Consider the following 17,980-nt stretch of genomic DNA (forward strand, 5'->3'; position numbering starts at 1 on the left):
TAGCGCAATTTAGTACAATGACAATTAAAGGGGCTTTACATGCATTAGACAATACAATAAAAGCAAAAGAAGATGAAAGTCCAATAAAAGCAGGTAGTAAAGCAAATAGAAACAGTCGGACAGAAACCTTAAACTAATAATACCTCAGTTAACAGCTTAACTTCAACAGTCAAAGGCAGCTCTAAACAAATGGGTGTTTAACTTTGACTTAAAAGAAACCAGGCTTTTAGTACTTTTACAGTCTTATGGATGTTTGTTCTAGATAAGTGGAACATAGAAACTAAATGCTGTTTCTCAATGTTTGATTCTAGTTCAGAAACAGGCTGACATGCTCTACTTTCTTAGTTCTTGTAAGAACACATGCAGCAGCGTGTAGGATCACCTGCAGCTGTCTGATGAACCTTTTAGGCAAACCTATGAAGACACAGTTGCAGTAAACAATTCTACTAAAGATACATGCATGAATGAGTTTTTCAAGATCCTGCTTTGACATTAGTCCTTTAATCCTGGAAATGTTCTTCAGGTGATAAAAGGCTGCCTTTACATGCCTTTGAAGGTTCAGGTCTGAGTCCATCATGACACCAAGATTTCAGCCATAATCAGTGGTTTCTAGCTGTAGTAGCTGAAGCTGAGTGCTAACTCTGGATCTCTCCTCATTTGGTCTGGAAATGATTACCTCAGTATTGTTTGTATTCAGTTGGAAAAAGTTACGGTGCATCCACATATTGATATGTTTTAAGCATCTAGCCAGCGCTTTGATGGGTTCATAGTCACCTGGTGACATTGTAATGTAAGACTATGTCGCATGCATCGTTGTTCTCTATAATCTGAGCTAAGGAGAGCATGTAGTTGTTAAATAGGACGGGCCCCAGAAGGAGCTTGCGGAACCTAACGTGATTTTTCTGGTCTCTGATTTCAAGTTTCCTACAGGCACAAATAAGTCCCAATCCAGGTAGGGTTTAAACCAGTCCATTGCTGTACCAGAAAGGCCAACCCATTTTTCCATACGCTCTTATAAAATCGAATTATCAACACTATCAAACGCTGCACTGAGGTCCAACAATACCAGCACTGTAGTTCTTCCAGAGTCTGAATTTATATGGGTGTCATTGAACACATGAAACAGGGCAGTCTCTGTGCTCTGGTTGGCATGGAAACCTGACTGGAAGACATCAAAGCAGGTTGTCATTGTTAAGAATGCATTTAACTGTTGAAACAACTCTTTCAATAATTTTACTGATGAAGAGGAGCTTTGAGATGGGCCTGTAGTTCTGCAGGCCAATTTGTCCTAGCTTCTCTTTTTTAGGCAATGGTTTTATAAATTGCTGTTTTCAAGGCCTGGGGGGAACCGACATAAGGCATGCTTTAAATATTTTATTTTTCACACTAAACTTCTGCCTTTGCACCTCAATCCAGAAACAGAATGTGGGGGCAGCATTTTTTGTGTTTATATGTGCAATATAGTTTTAAATATCCCCCAAAATATGTGTTTTGTTTAATTAGAATGCATAAAACTTAAAGCACAAACACATGTGTTTGAAGATTAATAACATTTAGTGGTGGAAACAACTTTTAGGTCTGTTAAGAAGCAGCTCAAAATAAAATGCAGACCTCAATCAAGATATAGTTTCCTGAATAAAAACCACATTTCTTGCTGAGTTGACCTTTTGCATCAGCATCTGATTTTCACAGTGTCTACTTTATGCAGACTGGGAGGTTTAGATTGAGGTAAATCCAGGGCAATCCTGGAAGAAAGCCCCTTAGACTAGAACCAGGACAACCATTCTAGCTCCTTATTATGGGGAAACTGGGTAGATTTGAAAAGTGACATTTGTTGACGTTCTTCATCGGGTCTTGAATGAGCAGTTGAGAAACAGTGAGGGAAATATTTAGATTTTCCAAATGCAACATAGAAAAATCCCCATAGAAAAAATTATAAAATCATGTACAACTTTTCAAATTTAATACTCTAAAATATTAAAAAAAGATTATTTTTATTAAACCTGTCCTCTGTTTATGTGCAGTTTGTTCACCTAAGAGCTACAAATGGCAGGAATGATGCATCAGGTAAACAACAACATATTAAATGAATCTTTGCATTTTTCATTATTTTCCCCTCCCATCCATAATGTATTCATTTTGTTTTCTTTGTTTCTCTTTACAGGATGAAAATTTGGAAGCTGGCAGCCAGGAGATAAGCATGTTTAATTCAAAACCCCACTTCTTTTAATTTCATTACTGTGTAAATAGTAAATTAAGAACTGAGGTTAAACTTCTGAAATCTATTGGAAGCTCTCATGCAGAGCAGCATTAAGTCCAATTCATCCCCACACAAGCATACCTCTGGAGGTAAAGAGACTGCATGGAGGAGTTCAAGAGGGAGACGATGTATTCACGCAGGATTTAAAGGGAGGTTTAAAAGCATTTTTCACAGCTGCAGCTTTTAACAGCTGCATGAAGGAGCTGTGCAAAATAAAAGTTCTTGAAATGCACTGCATGCCCTTTCCCTTCTGAAGGGGACATTGGCTCGTTTAAACGTATTTGATTTAGTATTTTAAAGTTTATTGGATTATTGTAATCAAGCTGACTCTTAACTACTGAGACTTTAATGAATTTTTCTGGGTGATCACAGTATTATGTTGTGGATTCTGGAGGGTTTATGCAGTTTATAAAGTTTATCAATGACAGAAGAAGGTCCAAATGCACTGATGCAGCGTGTAATCCAAGCTCAGCCTGAAGCACTTTAATCATCATTAGATATGTAATGTTTTTGATTTTGTTTATCTGGTTTTAATTTGGAAGAAATAACATGAAAACAGTTGCACATCATCTTTGTAACTTTTATTCTCCTTAAATCTAAATAATCACATGTGACCTTTAATGAAATCAAATATAAATCTTGGAATAATATTACCCTTGGATATAAGCAGTGTCAGCCTGTATCTTTTAAAGCCATTTCTCAAGTGCCATAATTAACTTCATGCTGGTTCTTCTCAGTGGCAATTCAATTTTATACTGTTTATTTATGCAGCGCCAGTTAACAACATGGCACTTTACTGAGTAAACAGCACGTAGATTCAATTTACAGCCCACTAAACATGCGGCGCTGGAAAAGTTCTCAAAGCTTTCCAGCTTTTCCAACCAGCAGCTTTTGTTGATGGGAGCATAGAAATTAAGCAGCGCCAGGAAACAGTTGTTTCTGTTTACATGGCCAAGTCATTTCATGCTCAAGCAGCAGGATTCTCTGAAATTTCCCCTCTGCTTTGAAACTATGGGCTGAACTGAAACATCCTCAGTTAGTTTCAATCATTTTTTTTCTTAGTTCACTGGATCTCATACAAATAGTTTTATATATTTTTCATAAAATAATTTTCTGTGTTTGCTAGTCGTACTATTTCTCACCACCTAGTGCCATATTTGTGGTTTCTACATACAATCTGTGCTTATTACTTTTGTTTCCTACATTATTTCTGGTAAATATTGACAGTCTTCTTGTAAAAAAGCAAATACTTCCTCACTTAATTGTAGGATCTAACAGAAATAGACCAAATGATGTAAGTTTCTAGCTGGAGATAGGGACCAACACCCCTTGCGACCCCACTTGGGATAAGTGTGCTGGAAAATGGATAAATGTAAGTTTCTAGTTATAAAACAAAGGCCCTTTAAGGGCTAGACAATTTCTTATACAAACGTAACATGAAAGAGGCTGTATTTTCTTTTTCACTTTACAATGTAAAAAATGTAAATATGAATGGAGATCAGAATAAATGTGTTCTTGTAAGTTTTTTTGTTTTGTTTTATTAAGCTTTGTTATGTGTGGGGGATTGGAATGCAAAGAGGAAGTTGATGATGTAGAAAAAGTTGAAAAACATAATATCTTAAAAACAAAAAAGCCAGTAATTTATTGGAAATTGCAAAACAGTATAAAGTAACGAATTAGTATCAAGTGGAAGAAAAAAGATGCATAGTTTTTAGAAGCTACACATTTCTCAGACACTGATATTTTTATTTTATTATATAATATTTCTACCTCAGACTGACTGATTGATGTAAAGCATCTGTGAGCATAAACCATCAAGTTGTACCACAGGTTCAAAATATATTTTTCGTCTGTTCTTTGTCCATTTTCTCACATAAACATACTTTGATTTAAACCTTTCCATTGCAGCTCTGGCTGTTTGGTAACATACGCATCTTCTTCCTCCACCTACACGCAGAACAGTTTTCTAGTCTTGCTGAAAGAAGAGCATATCCACAGCGCAATACCAATTTGTGTCAGTATGTGGACTCCGCATTCACTATTAACTTTTGTCCTTGCATATTGTTTTACATTTAGTGCAAAAAGGTTAGACTTGGTCTCATCTGACCAGAGCACAATTTTCCTAAATTTTTAATGGATAATGAAAATACTGATGGTTTTCTTTCAGCAAATGGAATAGAAACAGCAGTAACTCCTCATTTCAGGCCAGATTTCTGTGGTGAATTACTAATATTCGTCCTGTCAATAGTTTCTTCAACCTGAGCTATTGAGATCTACAGATCCTAGAGCAACAATCTCCCTCTAGGCCTGACCTCAGCCAATCAGGTAGGTGGATGGACATATCATAGTAGGTTTGCAGTCATGTATGCATCCTGTTGCACAACAGCAAGCCTGAACAATGAATTGATTAGACCTCCGTAAGATGTTCAAAAGCTGTGTCCTAAATGTTCCTTACTCGATTCATCTTCCGTGTTCCTTGGTCTTCGCAATGCTGTTTGATTGTTCTCTAACATAGTAGATGAGAAAAGTAGAAATGCAGCATCTGCTCTAATTTAGCTTTTAAAATAACAAACATTGTCATGCTGTTGTTCTAACAATAGGTTATATATTGGTTTTTGTTGTCATGGAATCAAAGCCAGTTCCACATATTTGGTATGTGGCTTATTATATAGTTAGTATATTAAAATGAAAATGCTGCTGTTTCACATCCGATTGTGAAAAAAAAATAAAAAATAAAAATAATATATATATATATATATATATATATATATATATATATATATGTATGTGACTGAAAGTTGATCTATGGTGCCACATTGCACAGAGGGATTTTTAATTTTTTTATTTAGTTTGATTGAATGATGTAACTGCAGAGAATTCTTTGAAACAGACAAACTTCAGTGCAGATATATAACAAATCTTATCTGTTTTGTTGTGTCATCAGGGAATTGATTGTGAACTTAGGCTTTGACCTTTGGCTGGGGGCCTTGTTGTGATTTCTGTTTTTTTTTTTCTTCTTTTTTCCCACTTCTAAGGTTGATATCAGCCCACGTTTTCAATCTGATGTAATCATACTTCACCATTGCTCTGACTTTCACTTCTTAATACATTACCCACCTATTGAGGCATGTTGTCCTGAAAATTATTGGAGCCAGTCTTACTGTGGAAACATCATTATCAGTTTAACATGTCCAGAGAGGTATGAAAGATTTGCTCCCTCTAGGTCAAAAACTGTAACTAGTTTACATAAGGGGACAGAAGTCAACCCTAAAGAAAAAACAAAACACATGTATTTCCACCCTAGGGTGCAAACATTTTTGCTTATTGACTCATGTTAAAAGTTGTACATGTGCAGTATCTCCTCTGCAATACAGATGTATAGGAGATCTCTGGGCGCACCAAAGCTGCACCCTAAGGTGACAGGAACTGTTTTCACAGTTGTAGTGAGGGTGATTGACAGACCGAGTCGTGTGAGGGAAGCAAACTTACCAAGAGAAACTGGAGGTAAAATCGTTTGGACCTGATCAGCTGGACATCAAACTTGGCTTGGCTAACTGCATGCAGTGAGGCTAATGCTGTATACCGCTGCCTTGGATGTCTGCCTTCTTTTCAACAAGATCTGACCCAACATGGATAAAGACAAGCAGGACTGATTTAAAGCATTTTTTAAAAAAAGGCCAAGCCCCAAAAACCAACAACCTAAAAACGTTTTGAAGCAACCCAATGGTAAAAAAACCGAAACAAAAGAAGGGCCCAATAACATGCCTCTGCTGGGCTAAATGAGGGGATTGAGCCTTTCGATTCAGGTGTGCTAGAGAAGAGATGCATCTAAAAGTAACAGGATGCTAGCTCTTGAGGACTGGACTTGAGCACCCCTGAAATAGTTTTCTTTTTAGTCCCATTTTAAGTCCATGTTGTGCTCAAAAGTTAAATAATTATTGCTCAGTCTAGTTTAATAATCTCCCATTGGAAGTTAGGAGTAATTAAACCAACGCAAACATGTTAATTCTTAAAGCTTTCTGGTTTGTCTCTCAAACCCATAGAAGCTCCACAAAAAGAAAAAGAACCACTGCATTTTATTTTTCAAAAGATCAGCCACCAAATAAAAGACCAACCACATCCAGAGAGGATGTGCAGAACAACTCAGTTATCCAGGATTAATAAAGGGAGAACCACAGGGATGTTGTCATTTTATTATTACTTATCTTATTATTTTATCCTTATTTTTGTCCATTGAATATGTTAACTTAATTTCAATCACATTTTCCAAATGAAACATCTAGAAATAATATTCATACACACTGTAGTTTGCATAGGTTTCCATTGCAATAGCTCCTGTTTTAGTGCCAGTAATTCAGTAATAACTTATTAGTTCCCCTTTGTTTATTTTACTTCAACTGCAGAGAATAATTGATAAACAAAGTTGTGACATTCTTAGTTTACAGTATATCTAAGATGCAAGTATTTTAGTAGGGCCCATTCTTCTTTACTTCAGTTCTCTAAAAATCACCAGAATATAGAAAATAATATGTATATGTGAGAAAAATATTCCACATAACTACGGATCACTTGTTGTTATTCAGTAACATTTACTGTGCTATAAAAAAATCCAAATTTTGCAGCTTAGTTTCAGTTAAATCCTCTGAAAACCTCCAACCTATAGCTGCACCTATCCTCATCTAACCCTGACAGGGTTTCCTGTCCAAACTATTTCAAAATCTCACCCCAAGGTTTGATGAAAAATTGGCAGCCCAGAAACCTGTACCTGAAATTATGTTTTGTTTTTGTAAAGTGTTTTTATAATGTTTTTTTGTTCTTGGCATTCATATAAATATACTGGTGTGATAACTTAGTATACATTCGGTTGGTTTTTGGTATATGTCTATTTTGAATTCATAACCCATTCTGAAACATCATACCCGTGCTGCAAAGGGATTTGAACAGGTTGCAGGTTCTATGATCTTGAACTTCAGCAACATTTTTCCACATTTTGCTTCTAATGCTCTATTACAGTCATTATAAAATCTTTGATTGAGTACCTATTGATGCAGCTCACAGATGTTTAGCTTTGGTCAGAACTAACCATACTAGTTAGTTAACTGATTAAATCATATTGGGCTGGTTTTTATCAGGATTGTTTAAGGGTTTATCTCTATTTAGAAGATCTGTAAACTGCTAACCCTGAGAGAGGAAGATAAACACACAAACACTGACACCTGCTGGCTGACCAGTGTAATTCCTTCCACTTGATCAGTAGTGGCACACATGCAGTACAGTAATGTTGCACAACCATTATCTCTTAATATATTATTGTAGTTTGATATTGATATGGTTTTCCAACCATGGCTCATAGACTATAGAAGAGGTTCCCAAAACGTTCAGCCTAAAACTTAACACATTTCTTCAAATTAATTAACCATGAATATAATAACAAAACAACCAAATCGTGAAGCAATGTATTTATTTAATCTACTCCTTTTCTAAGTCACAGTTTCATCTGTTTACCATCAGTATCCAATAAATCTGCTTCAATATTTTTATTTTATTGTTCATTTTAATTTCAGTAGAGGAACTCAAGGCCTGAACCCCAAGCAGGATTTAACCCAAACCTTGAGAACCAATGAATTAGAAAACACTAAAAGCACTTATAAGATAATGTGGCAACAAGGACTGGAAAGGGAACAGATTAAAGAAGCAGATACTGTCAAAATAGTTTAGAATTCACTCCAATAAGCCTGGTTTGCCAGATTAAAAGTACCTTTTGAAATTAATGTTCAATCAGGGATTAGGACATAGTTTTCTTTAAGCCTGCATTTCTCTATTAAGATTGTTTCATTTTATTGGTCTGTTGTAAAATTTTAATCTGAAATATCATGATTTATTTTACTATAAACAGAAATACTTCATAATTTACTGAATACAAGCCTAAAAACATCAATCTATGTATAGATAATCTATTAATTGTATTCCACTTAGTGAATTTAGGCAATTTAAATTTTAATTATTTTGAATATTGAGTGAATGCACTTCTTGGAGGAATTTTCCTGCATAATAATATTTACTTCAACTCAGGTAATATTACTGTGAGGTAATGTAACTCTTATTTTAATACATTTTCTGGCTACACTGCAGGCTTAATCTAATATGTTCATTGCATCCTAACTATACCTAATTGCTGAAGGTCAAACCAGGCTCAGGAGGGGTGACCTAAGTAATCCAGGTAAATGTGTCTCTAAACCTTTCTTTAAAAGAGGTCGATCACAGATTCAGTCATGCTACAATGGAAAAGTTTCAAGTATGTCACATCAAGCGAGCAACATTTTTTGATGGAGGAGAGGAAGTGAAGGACATTATACCCAAGAAAAGAAACAATGCTGCCATTATAAAGGGTAACTATGGATTGACTGAATGCATAAGCAGCCTGAAATATACATTTCCTAACCAATTCTCCAAAAAACATCACCATCATACCACTCAAAGAGCTGTTTGTTATTTGCTATGAATAAACAACTTTAAACTTTGAAATGAACATCGGAAGATAATTCTGTAAGAAGTGTGCATCGCATAAGACAGTTGGGTGATTTTGTTATTCTTTGTGCTACACATCTAATCATTTATACAGAACAAACATGACGGGATCAAAGAGGATCTACAACAGGTCAAGATTAAATTCAGGAATATTTTTCACACGGGTGGTATTTCGATAAAATGTTGACTATGATGTACAAATGAGCAGAAGTGGGCAGGGCGCCCAAACATTGTAAGAGTAGCACTACTTGGTCATATTTTCACTAAAATAAAAGTAAAAAGTAGCCATTCAAGAAATGACTCACAACTAAAAATGTATTTGGTAAAAAGGCTACTGATGTGCTGAGTAACTGCTGCACTTACTACTAATGATCATAACATCTGATTTTTTTTTTTTTTTAATTATGCAAAGTTACACGACATACAAAGTTAAATCCAAATTCTTGTGTTTTAAAGAATATAAAAAAGAAAATAAACTACAATAATTACACAATAACAATTTTAGGATGAGGAAATACTTTTCAAAATATACTTTGCTGTTATAAAACATTTAATCAACACTTAGGCAAGGGAAGTTTATTTATATAGCACAATTCAGTACAAAGAGAATTCAAAGACCTTACATAAATGAAACCATAAAAGACAAGGAAAAAACAGATGAAAAGCAACTAAAGATAAAAAATAAAAAACAAAAACATGATTGAAGTTGGTAGTAAAGGAAATAAAACAGTTGACAAAGAAATGAATGAAACCTCAAAACTTTAACAGTCAAATGCGGCTCTACTTTTGTACTACTAACACTGTTATGTATATCGGTTAGAATATGGTAAGTTACTATATTTCCATTTAGCAGATAGAAAATAACATGAAGAAAATGAAGCTTGGGTACAAAATAAAAGCCTAGCTTAAACATAAACTGTAGGTGTGTGTATCTCTGGTTTATATTTTGGTTTAGAAAATACTTTTCACTGAGTGGAGCAACTAATGATGGGTAGAGTAACCAAGGATTATATATTTAAGTAAGAGGAATGATAATTTATCATATTTTTTTACTCAACTAAAAAGTAAAACTTGATGTTGTTCATTCTTCTGTGGCCGGTAAAGGTGAAGAAAATCTATTATTTTAATTCCAAATATACACTTCTGATGGTGTGGCAAAAAGTGGCTTTACAAATATTTCTAGCATCTCCAACTGCATACAGGAACAGACCACTAGCAGGGGAACTAAGTCCATCACATATCATCCGTGCAACGGTCAAGTTCTATGTTTATGTATTTTGCAGACAGTTTTATCCATAGCATATTACAAAGTACGCCTTAGAGTGAAGGGACTTGCCTTAAGACTCACACATGAGCAGCTCATTCCCCCCAGCGGGGATTCAAACCCAGGGCTGCCTGTGTGTTAGTCAGATCACTGACCATTTAAGCTAGCCAGCCGCTAAGGCTTCATTTTGAGACCCAACGGTATTTTTATGAGCTAACTTTATTGACAAAACCTTTGCTTCTTTATCAGCCATTTCTCTGATCCCCTCGGCACAGCAATAGGAACCTTTTCCACGTAGATAATTACTAAGTTGATAAAGGTATAGGCTGCCATGATAATGTTAAACAATGATAGTCCTTGACTGAGTGGCAGTATGTATCAGCAGTATTATAATTCAGACTAATAAAAAAAACAGCAACACTCAGATAAGAAACACACAAACAGACTGATTTCTGATCACCGTGACCGCTGATAGATAAGGCACCGGGAATAACTAAGCCTGGTGTGGAGCAGGCTAGCTGCAAATGATAAATCATCATGGTGACTTATGTGTTACTGCTTTTGTAGAACAGTGTTAAGACTTAATTCAACCAGTATACCTGTAAAATCCTGATGGTGGTTTAGGAGTTATGGGTTCATCCTGTCCTGGTGGTCAGAGGGCCCGCTGGAACCGATGGTATGGCATCCTTGGCTCTGTTAGTCTGCCGCAGGGCAGCTGTGGCCACAATGTAGCGTACCACCATTAGAGTTTGACTGACTGAATATAGTGTAATTTATTGAGGCATCGAACATTGGTAGATGTTTTTTTTCTTCCAAAATTTGTCATTTTGAAATTATGGGATTCATTTTTACTTATTTTTATTACTCAAAATACCTGAGCAAGCTTTAAACCAAGCAGTTTTTTCTTCTTACTAAAGTAGATTAATCTAATTCCTATAAACCACTCTCTCTGTATCTGTTTGCAGACATTTGATATTAGAATGCTTGAAGGTAGGTGGTGGCATAGAATTGATTTGCAGGATATATTATTTGCCATCAAATTTCATTTGGGAACAGGGGTTCAAAAAATAATTGTAATTTAGGCCTCATTCAACTTTGGGCTGGCCCTAACAAAACCACGAAAAGTGACTGATAATCTGAACATATGATACAAAATGTCTGAGATATATGCGAACCAAAACCATACACCAAACCAATAAGGTAATTTCAATTCAATTCAATTTAGTTTATTTCTATAGCGCCAATTCACAACACGTCATCTCACGTCACTTTACAGTTCGCCAGATCATGCAGTCAAATTGATTCAGTTTTCTATCTAAGGAAAACCAGTTGATTGGATCGACTAATTGACTCAGATCCCTCACACTAAGCATGCTTGTAGTGACTGTGGAGAGGAAAAACTCCCTTTTAACAGGAAGAAACCTCCAGCAGAACCAGGCTCAGTGTGAGCTACCATCTGCCGAGGCAGACTGGGGTTCAAGGAGACAGAAGCAGAGATACAAAAAGCAGCTGTAAAAGGCTGGCCGGTCCAGGAAACACACAGCCAGGCAGACGAGCTCCGAGCCAGCTCCCATGCCAGAGGATGAAGAGGGTACATCCAGCCAGAAAAACAGGACTACACTGAAAAATAAGCCTATTTCCATCATCTATGAACAAAGGTGTTGATGGCAGCAAGACAGCTGATATTTCTGTCCAGGGTGGTTTCACAGCCAAACAGGAACATATGAGGCAAAGCTACTCTGAGGAAAAGCAGAGAGAGCATAACGTTAGAGACTGAACTGACAGATTCTGCAGAGTGGAAGAATAGAGATAGACTTAAGCAAAATGATGAAATGGGGGTCCCTATGTCCTCCAGAAGTCTAAGCCTATAGCAGCATAACTATAGAGATAGCTCAGGATAGCCTCAGGCGCCCCAACTATAAGCTTTATCAAAAAGGAAAGTTTTAAGACTAAAAGATCTCACTCCCATTGTATTTTCTTTTCTTTTTTTTTTTTTTTTTTTTTTAGAAACTCTAGGAAAGACTGCAGATTGAGGGTGAAGTGCTCTGTTAGTAACATAAGGAACAATCAGATCTCTGATANTGCATTTTATTTTTCAAAAGATCAGCCACCAAATAAAAGACCAACCACATCCAGAGAGGATGTGCAGAACAACTCAGTTATCCAGGATTAATAAAGGGAGAACCACAGGGATGTTGTCATTTTATTATTACTTATCTTATTATTTTATCCTTATTTTTGTCCATTGAATATGTTAACTTAATTTCAATCACATTTTCCAAATGAAACATCTAGAAATAATATTCATACACACTGTAGTTTGCATAGGTTTCCATTGCAATAGCTCCTGTTTTAGTGCCAGTAATTCAGTAATAACTTATTAGTTCCCCTTTGTTTATTTTACTTCAACTGCAGAGAATAATTGATAAACAAACTTGTGACATTCTTAGTTTACAGTATATCTAAGATGCAAGTATTTTAGTAGGGCCCATTCTTCTTTACTTCAGTTCTCTAAAAATCACCAGAATATAGAAAATAATATGTATATTGTGAGAAAAATATTCCACATAACTACGGATCACTTGTTGTTATTCAGTAACATTTACTGTGCTATAAAAAAAATCCAAATTTTGCAGCTTAGTTTCAGTTAAATCCTCTGAAAACCTCCAACCTATAGCTGCACCTATCCTCATCTAACCCTGACAGGGTTTCCTGTCCAAACTATTTCAAAATCTCACCCCAAGGTTTGATGAAAAATTGGCAGCCCAGAAACCTGTACCTGAAATTATGTTTTGTTTTTGTAAAGTGTTTTTATAATGTTTTTTTGTTCTTGGCATTCATATAAATATACTGGTGTGATAACTTAGTATACATTCGGTTGGTTTTTGGTATATGTCTATTTTGAATTCATAACCCATTCTGAAACATCATACCCGTGCTGCAAAGGGATTTGAACAGGTTGCAGGTTCTATGATCTTGAACTTCAGCAACATTTTTCCACATTTTGCTTCTAATGCTCTATTACATTCATTATAAAATCTTTGATTGAGTACCTATTGATGCAGCTCACAGATGTTTAGCTTTGGTCAGAACTAACCATACTAGTTAGTTAACTGATTAAATCATATTGGGCTGGTTTTTATCAGGATTGTTTAAGGGTTTATCTCTATTTAGAAGATCTGTAAACTGCTAACCCTGAGAGAGGAAGATAAACACACAAACACTGACACCTGCTGGCTGACCAGTGTAATTCCTTCCACTTGATCAGTAGTGGCACACATGCAGTACAGTAATGTTGCACAACCATTATCTCTTAATATATTATTGTAGTTTGATATTGATATGGTTTTCCAACCATGGCTCATAGACTATAGAAGAGGTTCCCAAAACGTTCAGCCTAAAACTTAACACATTTCTTCAAATTAATTAACCATGAATATAATAACAAAACAACCAAATCGTGAAGCAATGTATTTATTTAATCTACTCCTTTTCTAAGTCACAGTTTCATCTGTTTACCATCAGTATCCAATAAATCTGCTTCAATATTTTTATTTTATTGTTCATTTTAATTTCAGTAGAGGAACTCAAGGCCTGAACCCCAAGCAGGATTTAACCCAAACCTTGAGAACCAATGAATTAGAAAACACTAAAAGCACTTATAAGATAATGTGGCAACAAGGACTGGAAAGGGAACAGATTAAAGAAGCAGATACTGTCAAAATAGTTTAGAATTCACTCCAATAAGCCTGGTTTGCCAGATTAAAAGTACCTTTTGAAATTAATGTTCAATCAGGGATTAGGACATAGTTTTCTTTAAGCCTGCATTTCTCTATTAAGATTGTTTCATTTTATTGGTCTGTTGTAAAATTTTAATCTGAAATATCATGATTTATTTTACTATAAACAGAAATACTTCATAATTTACTGAATACAAGCCTAAAAACATCAATCTATGTATAGATAATCTATTAATTGTATTCCACTTAGTGAATTTAGGCAATTTAAATTTTAATTATTTTGAATATTGAGTGAATGCACTTCTTGGAGGAATTTTCCTGCATAATAATATTTACTTCAACTCAGGTAATATTACTGTGAGGTAATGTAACTCTTATTTTAATACATTTTCTGGCTACACTGCAGGCTTAATCTAATATGTTCATTGCATCCTAACTATACCTAATTGCTGAAGGTCAAACCAGGCTCAGGAGGGGTGACCTAAGTAATCCAGGTAAATGTGTCTCTAAACCTTTCTTTAAAAGAGGTCGATCACAGATTCAGTCATGCTACAATGGAAAAGTTTCAAGTATGTCACATCAAGCGAGCAACATTTTTTGATGGAGGAGAGGAAGTGAAGGACATTATACCCAAGAAAAGAAACAATGCTGCCATTATAAAGGGTAACTATGGATTGACTGAATGCATAAGCAGCCTGAAATATACATTTCCTAACCAATTCTCCAAAAAACATCACCATCATACCACTCAAAGAGCTGTTTGTTATTTGCTATGAATAAACAACTTTAAACTTTGAAATGAACATCGGAAGATAATTCTGTAAGAAGTGTGCATCGCATAAGACAGTTGGGTGATTTTGTTATTCTTTGTGCTACACATCTAATCATTTATACAGAACAAACATGACGGGATCAAAGAGGATCTACAACAGGTCAAGATTAAATTCAGGAATATTTTTCACACGGGTGGTATTTCGATAAAATGTTGACTATGATGTACAAATGAGCAGAAGTGGGCAGGGCGCCCAAACATTGTAAGAGTAGCACTACTTGGTCATATTTTCACTAAAATAAAAGTAAAAAGTAGCCATTCAAGAAATGACTCACAACTAAAAATGTATTTGGTAAAAAGGCTACTGATGTGCTGAGTAACTGCTGCACTTACTACTAATGATCATAACATCTGATTTTTTTTTTTTTTTAATTATGCAAAGTTACACGACATACAAAGTTAAATCCAAATTCTTGTGTTTTAAAGAATATAAAAAAGAAAATAAACTACAATAATTACACAATAACAATTTTAGGATGAGGAAATACTTTTCAAAATATACTTTGCTGTTATAAAACATTTAATCAACACTTAGGCAAGGGAAGTTTATTTATATAGCACAATTCAGTACAAAGAGAATTCAAAGACCTTACATAAATGAAACCATAAAAGACAAGGAAAAACAGAAGAAAAGCAACTAAAGATAAAAAATAAAAAACAAAAACATGATTGAAGTTGGTAGTAAAGGAAATAAAACAGTTGACAAAGAAATGAATGAAACCTCAAAACTTTAACAGTCAAATGCGGCTCTACTTTTGTACTACTAACACTGTTATGTATATCGGTTAGAATATGGTAAGTTACTATATTTCCATTTAGCAGATAGAAAATAACATGAAGAAAATGAAGCTTGGGTACAAAATAAAAGCCTAGCTTAAACATAAACTGTAGGTGTGTGTATCTCTGGTTTATATTTTGGTTTAGAAAATACTTTTCACTGAGTGGAGCAACTAATGATGGGTAGAGTAACCAAGGATTATATATTTAAGTAAGAGGAATGATAATTTATCATATTTTTTTACTCAACTAAAAAGTAAAACTTGATGTTGTTCATTCTTCTGTGGCCGGTAAAGGTGACGAAAATCTATTATTTTAATTCCAAATATACACTTCTGATGGTGTGGCAAAAAGTGGCTTTACAAATATTTCTAGCATCTCCAACTGCATACAGGAACAGACCACTAGCAGGGGAACTAAGTCCATCACATATCATCCGTGCAACGGTCAAGTTCTATGTTTATGTATTTTGCAGACAGTTTTATCCATAGCATATTACAAAGTACGCCTTAGAGTGAAGGGACTTGCCTTAAGACTCACACATGAGCAGCTCATTCCCCCCAGCGGGGATTCAAACCCAGGGCTGCCTGTGTGTTAGTCAGATCACTGACCATTTAAGCTAGCCAGCCGCTAAGGCTTCATCTTGAGACCCAACGGTATTTTTATGAGCTAACTTTATTGACAAAACCTTTGCTTCTTTATCAGCCATTTCTCTGATCCCCTCGGCACAGCAATAGGAACCTTTTCCACGTAGATAATTACTAAGTTGATAAAGGTATAGGCTGCCATGATAATGTTAAACAATGATAGTCCTTGACTGAGTGGCAGTATGTATCAGCAGTATTATAATTCAGACTAATAAAAAAAACAGCAACACTCAGATAAGAAACACACAAACAGACTGATTTCTGATCACCGTGACCGCTGATAGATAAGGCACCAGGAATAACTAAGCCTGGTGTGGAGCAGGCTAGCTGCAAATGATAAATCATCACGGTGACTTATGTGTTACTGCTTTTGTAGAACAGTGTTAAGACTTAATTCAACCAGTATACCTGTAAAATCCTGATGGTGGTTTAGGAGTTATGGGTTCATCCTGTCCTGGTGGTCAGAGGGCCCGCTGGAACCGATGGTATGGCATCCTTGGCTCTGTTAGTCTGCCGCAGGGCAGCTGTGGCCACAATGTAGCGTACCACCATTAGAGTTTGACTGACTGAATATAGTGTAATTTATTGAGGCATCGTACATTGGTAGATGTTTTTTTTCTTCCAAAATTTGTCATTTTGAAATTATGGGATTCATTTTTACTTATTTTTATTACTCAAAATACCTGAGCAAGCTTTAAACCAAGCAGTTTTTTCTTCTTACTAAAGTAGATTAATCTAATTCCTATAAACCACTCTCTCTGTATCTGTTTGCAGACATTTGATATTAGAATGCTTGAAGGTAGGTGGTGGCATAGAATTGATTTGCAGGATATATTATTTGCCATCAAATTTCATTTGGGAACAGGGGTTCAAAAAATAATTGTAATTTAGGCCTCATTCAACTTTGGGCTGGCCCTAACAAAACCACGAAAAGTGACTGATAATCTGAACATATGATACAAAATGTCTGAGATATATGCGAACCAAAACCATACACCAAACCAATAAGGTAATTTCAATTCAATTCAATTTAGTTTATTTCTATAGCGCCAATTCACAACACGTCATCTCACGTCACTTTACAGTTCGCCAGATCATGCAGTCAAATTGATTCAGAGTTTTCTATCTAAGGAAAACCAGTTGATTGGATCGACTAATTGACTCAGATCCCTCACACTAAGCATGCTTGTAGTGACTGTGGAGAGGAAAAACTCCCTTTTAACAGGAAGAAACCTCCAGCAGAACCAGGCTCAGTGTGAGCTGCCATCTGCCGAGGCCGACTGGGGTTCAAGGAGACAGAAGCAGAGATACAAAAAGCAGCTGTAAAAGGCTGGCCGGTCCAGGAAACACACAGCCAGGCAGATGAGCTCCGAGCCAGCTCCCATGCCAGAGGATGAAGAGGGTACATCCAGCCAGAAAAACAGGACTACACTGAAAAATAAGCCTATTTCCAACATCTATGAACAAAGGGGTTGATGGCAGCAAGACAGCTGATATTTCTCTCCAGGGTGGTTTCACAGCCAAACAGGAACATATGAGGCAAAGCTACTATGAGAAAAGGCAGAGAGAGCAGAACGTTAGAGACTGAACTGATAGATTCTGCAGAGTGGAAGAATAGAGATAGACTTAAGCAAAATGATGAAATGGGGGTCCCTATGTCCTCCAGAAGTCTAGGCCTATAGCAGCATAACTATAGAGATAGCTCAGGATAGCCTCAGGCGCCCCAACTATAAGCTTTTTCAAAAAGGAAAGTTTTAAGACTAAAAGATCTGACTCCCATTCTATTTTCTTTTTTCTTTTTTTTTTTTTTCTTTTAGAAATTCTAGGAAAGACTGCAGATTGAGGGTGAAGTGCTCTGTTAGTAACATAAGGAACAATCAGATCTCTGATATAAAATGGGGCTTGGCCATTTAAGGCTTTATATGCCAGAAG

General features: G+C 35.7%; 1 protein-coding gene across 1 annotated transcript in view; it reads left to right on the forward strand.

The window, feature by feature from the left end:
- Nucleotides 1–3,772, forward strand: part of LOC107097679 (tetraspanin-5) — a 13,992-nt gene extending 10,220 nt beyond the window's left edge. Inside the window, exons 9-10 of the mRNA XM_015394924.1 lie at nucleotides 2,025–2,067; nucleotides 2,165–3,772. Of these exons, the coding sequence (XP_015250410.1) occupies nucleotides 2,025–2,037 (13 nt within the window). The 3' untranslated portion in view covers nucleotides 2,038–2,067; nucleotides 2,165–3,772. The remainder of the gene's footprint in view (nucleotides 1–2,024; nucleotides 2,068–2,164) is intronic.
- The last annotated feature ends 14,208 nt before the right edge of the window (nucleotides 3,773–17,980 follow it).

This window comes from Cyprinodon variegatus, unplaced genomic scaffold (assembly GCF_000732505.1).
Source record: "Cyprinodon variegatus isolate N-32 unplaced genomic scaffold, C_variegatus-1.0 Scaffold715, whole genome shotgun sequence".
NCBI lineage: Eukaryota > Metazoa > Chordata > Actinopteri > Cyprinodontiformes > Cyprinodontidae > Cyprinodon > Cyprinodon variegatus.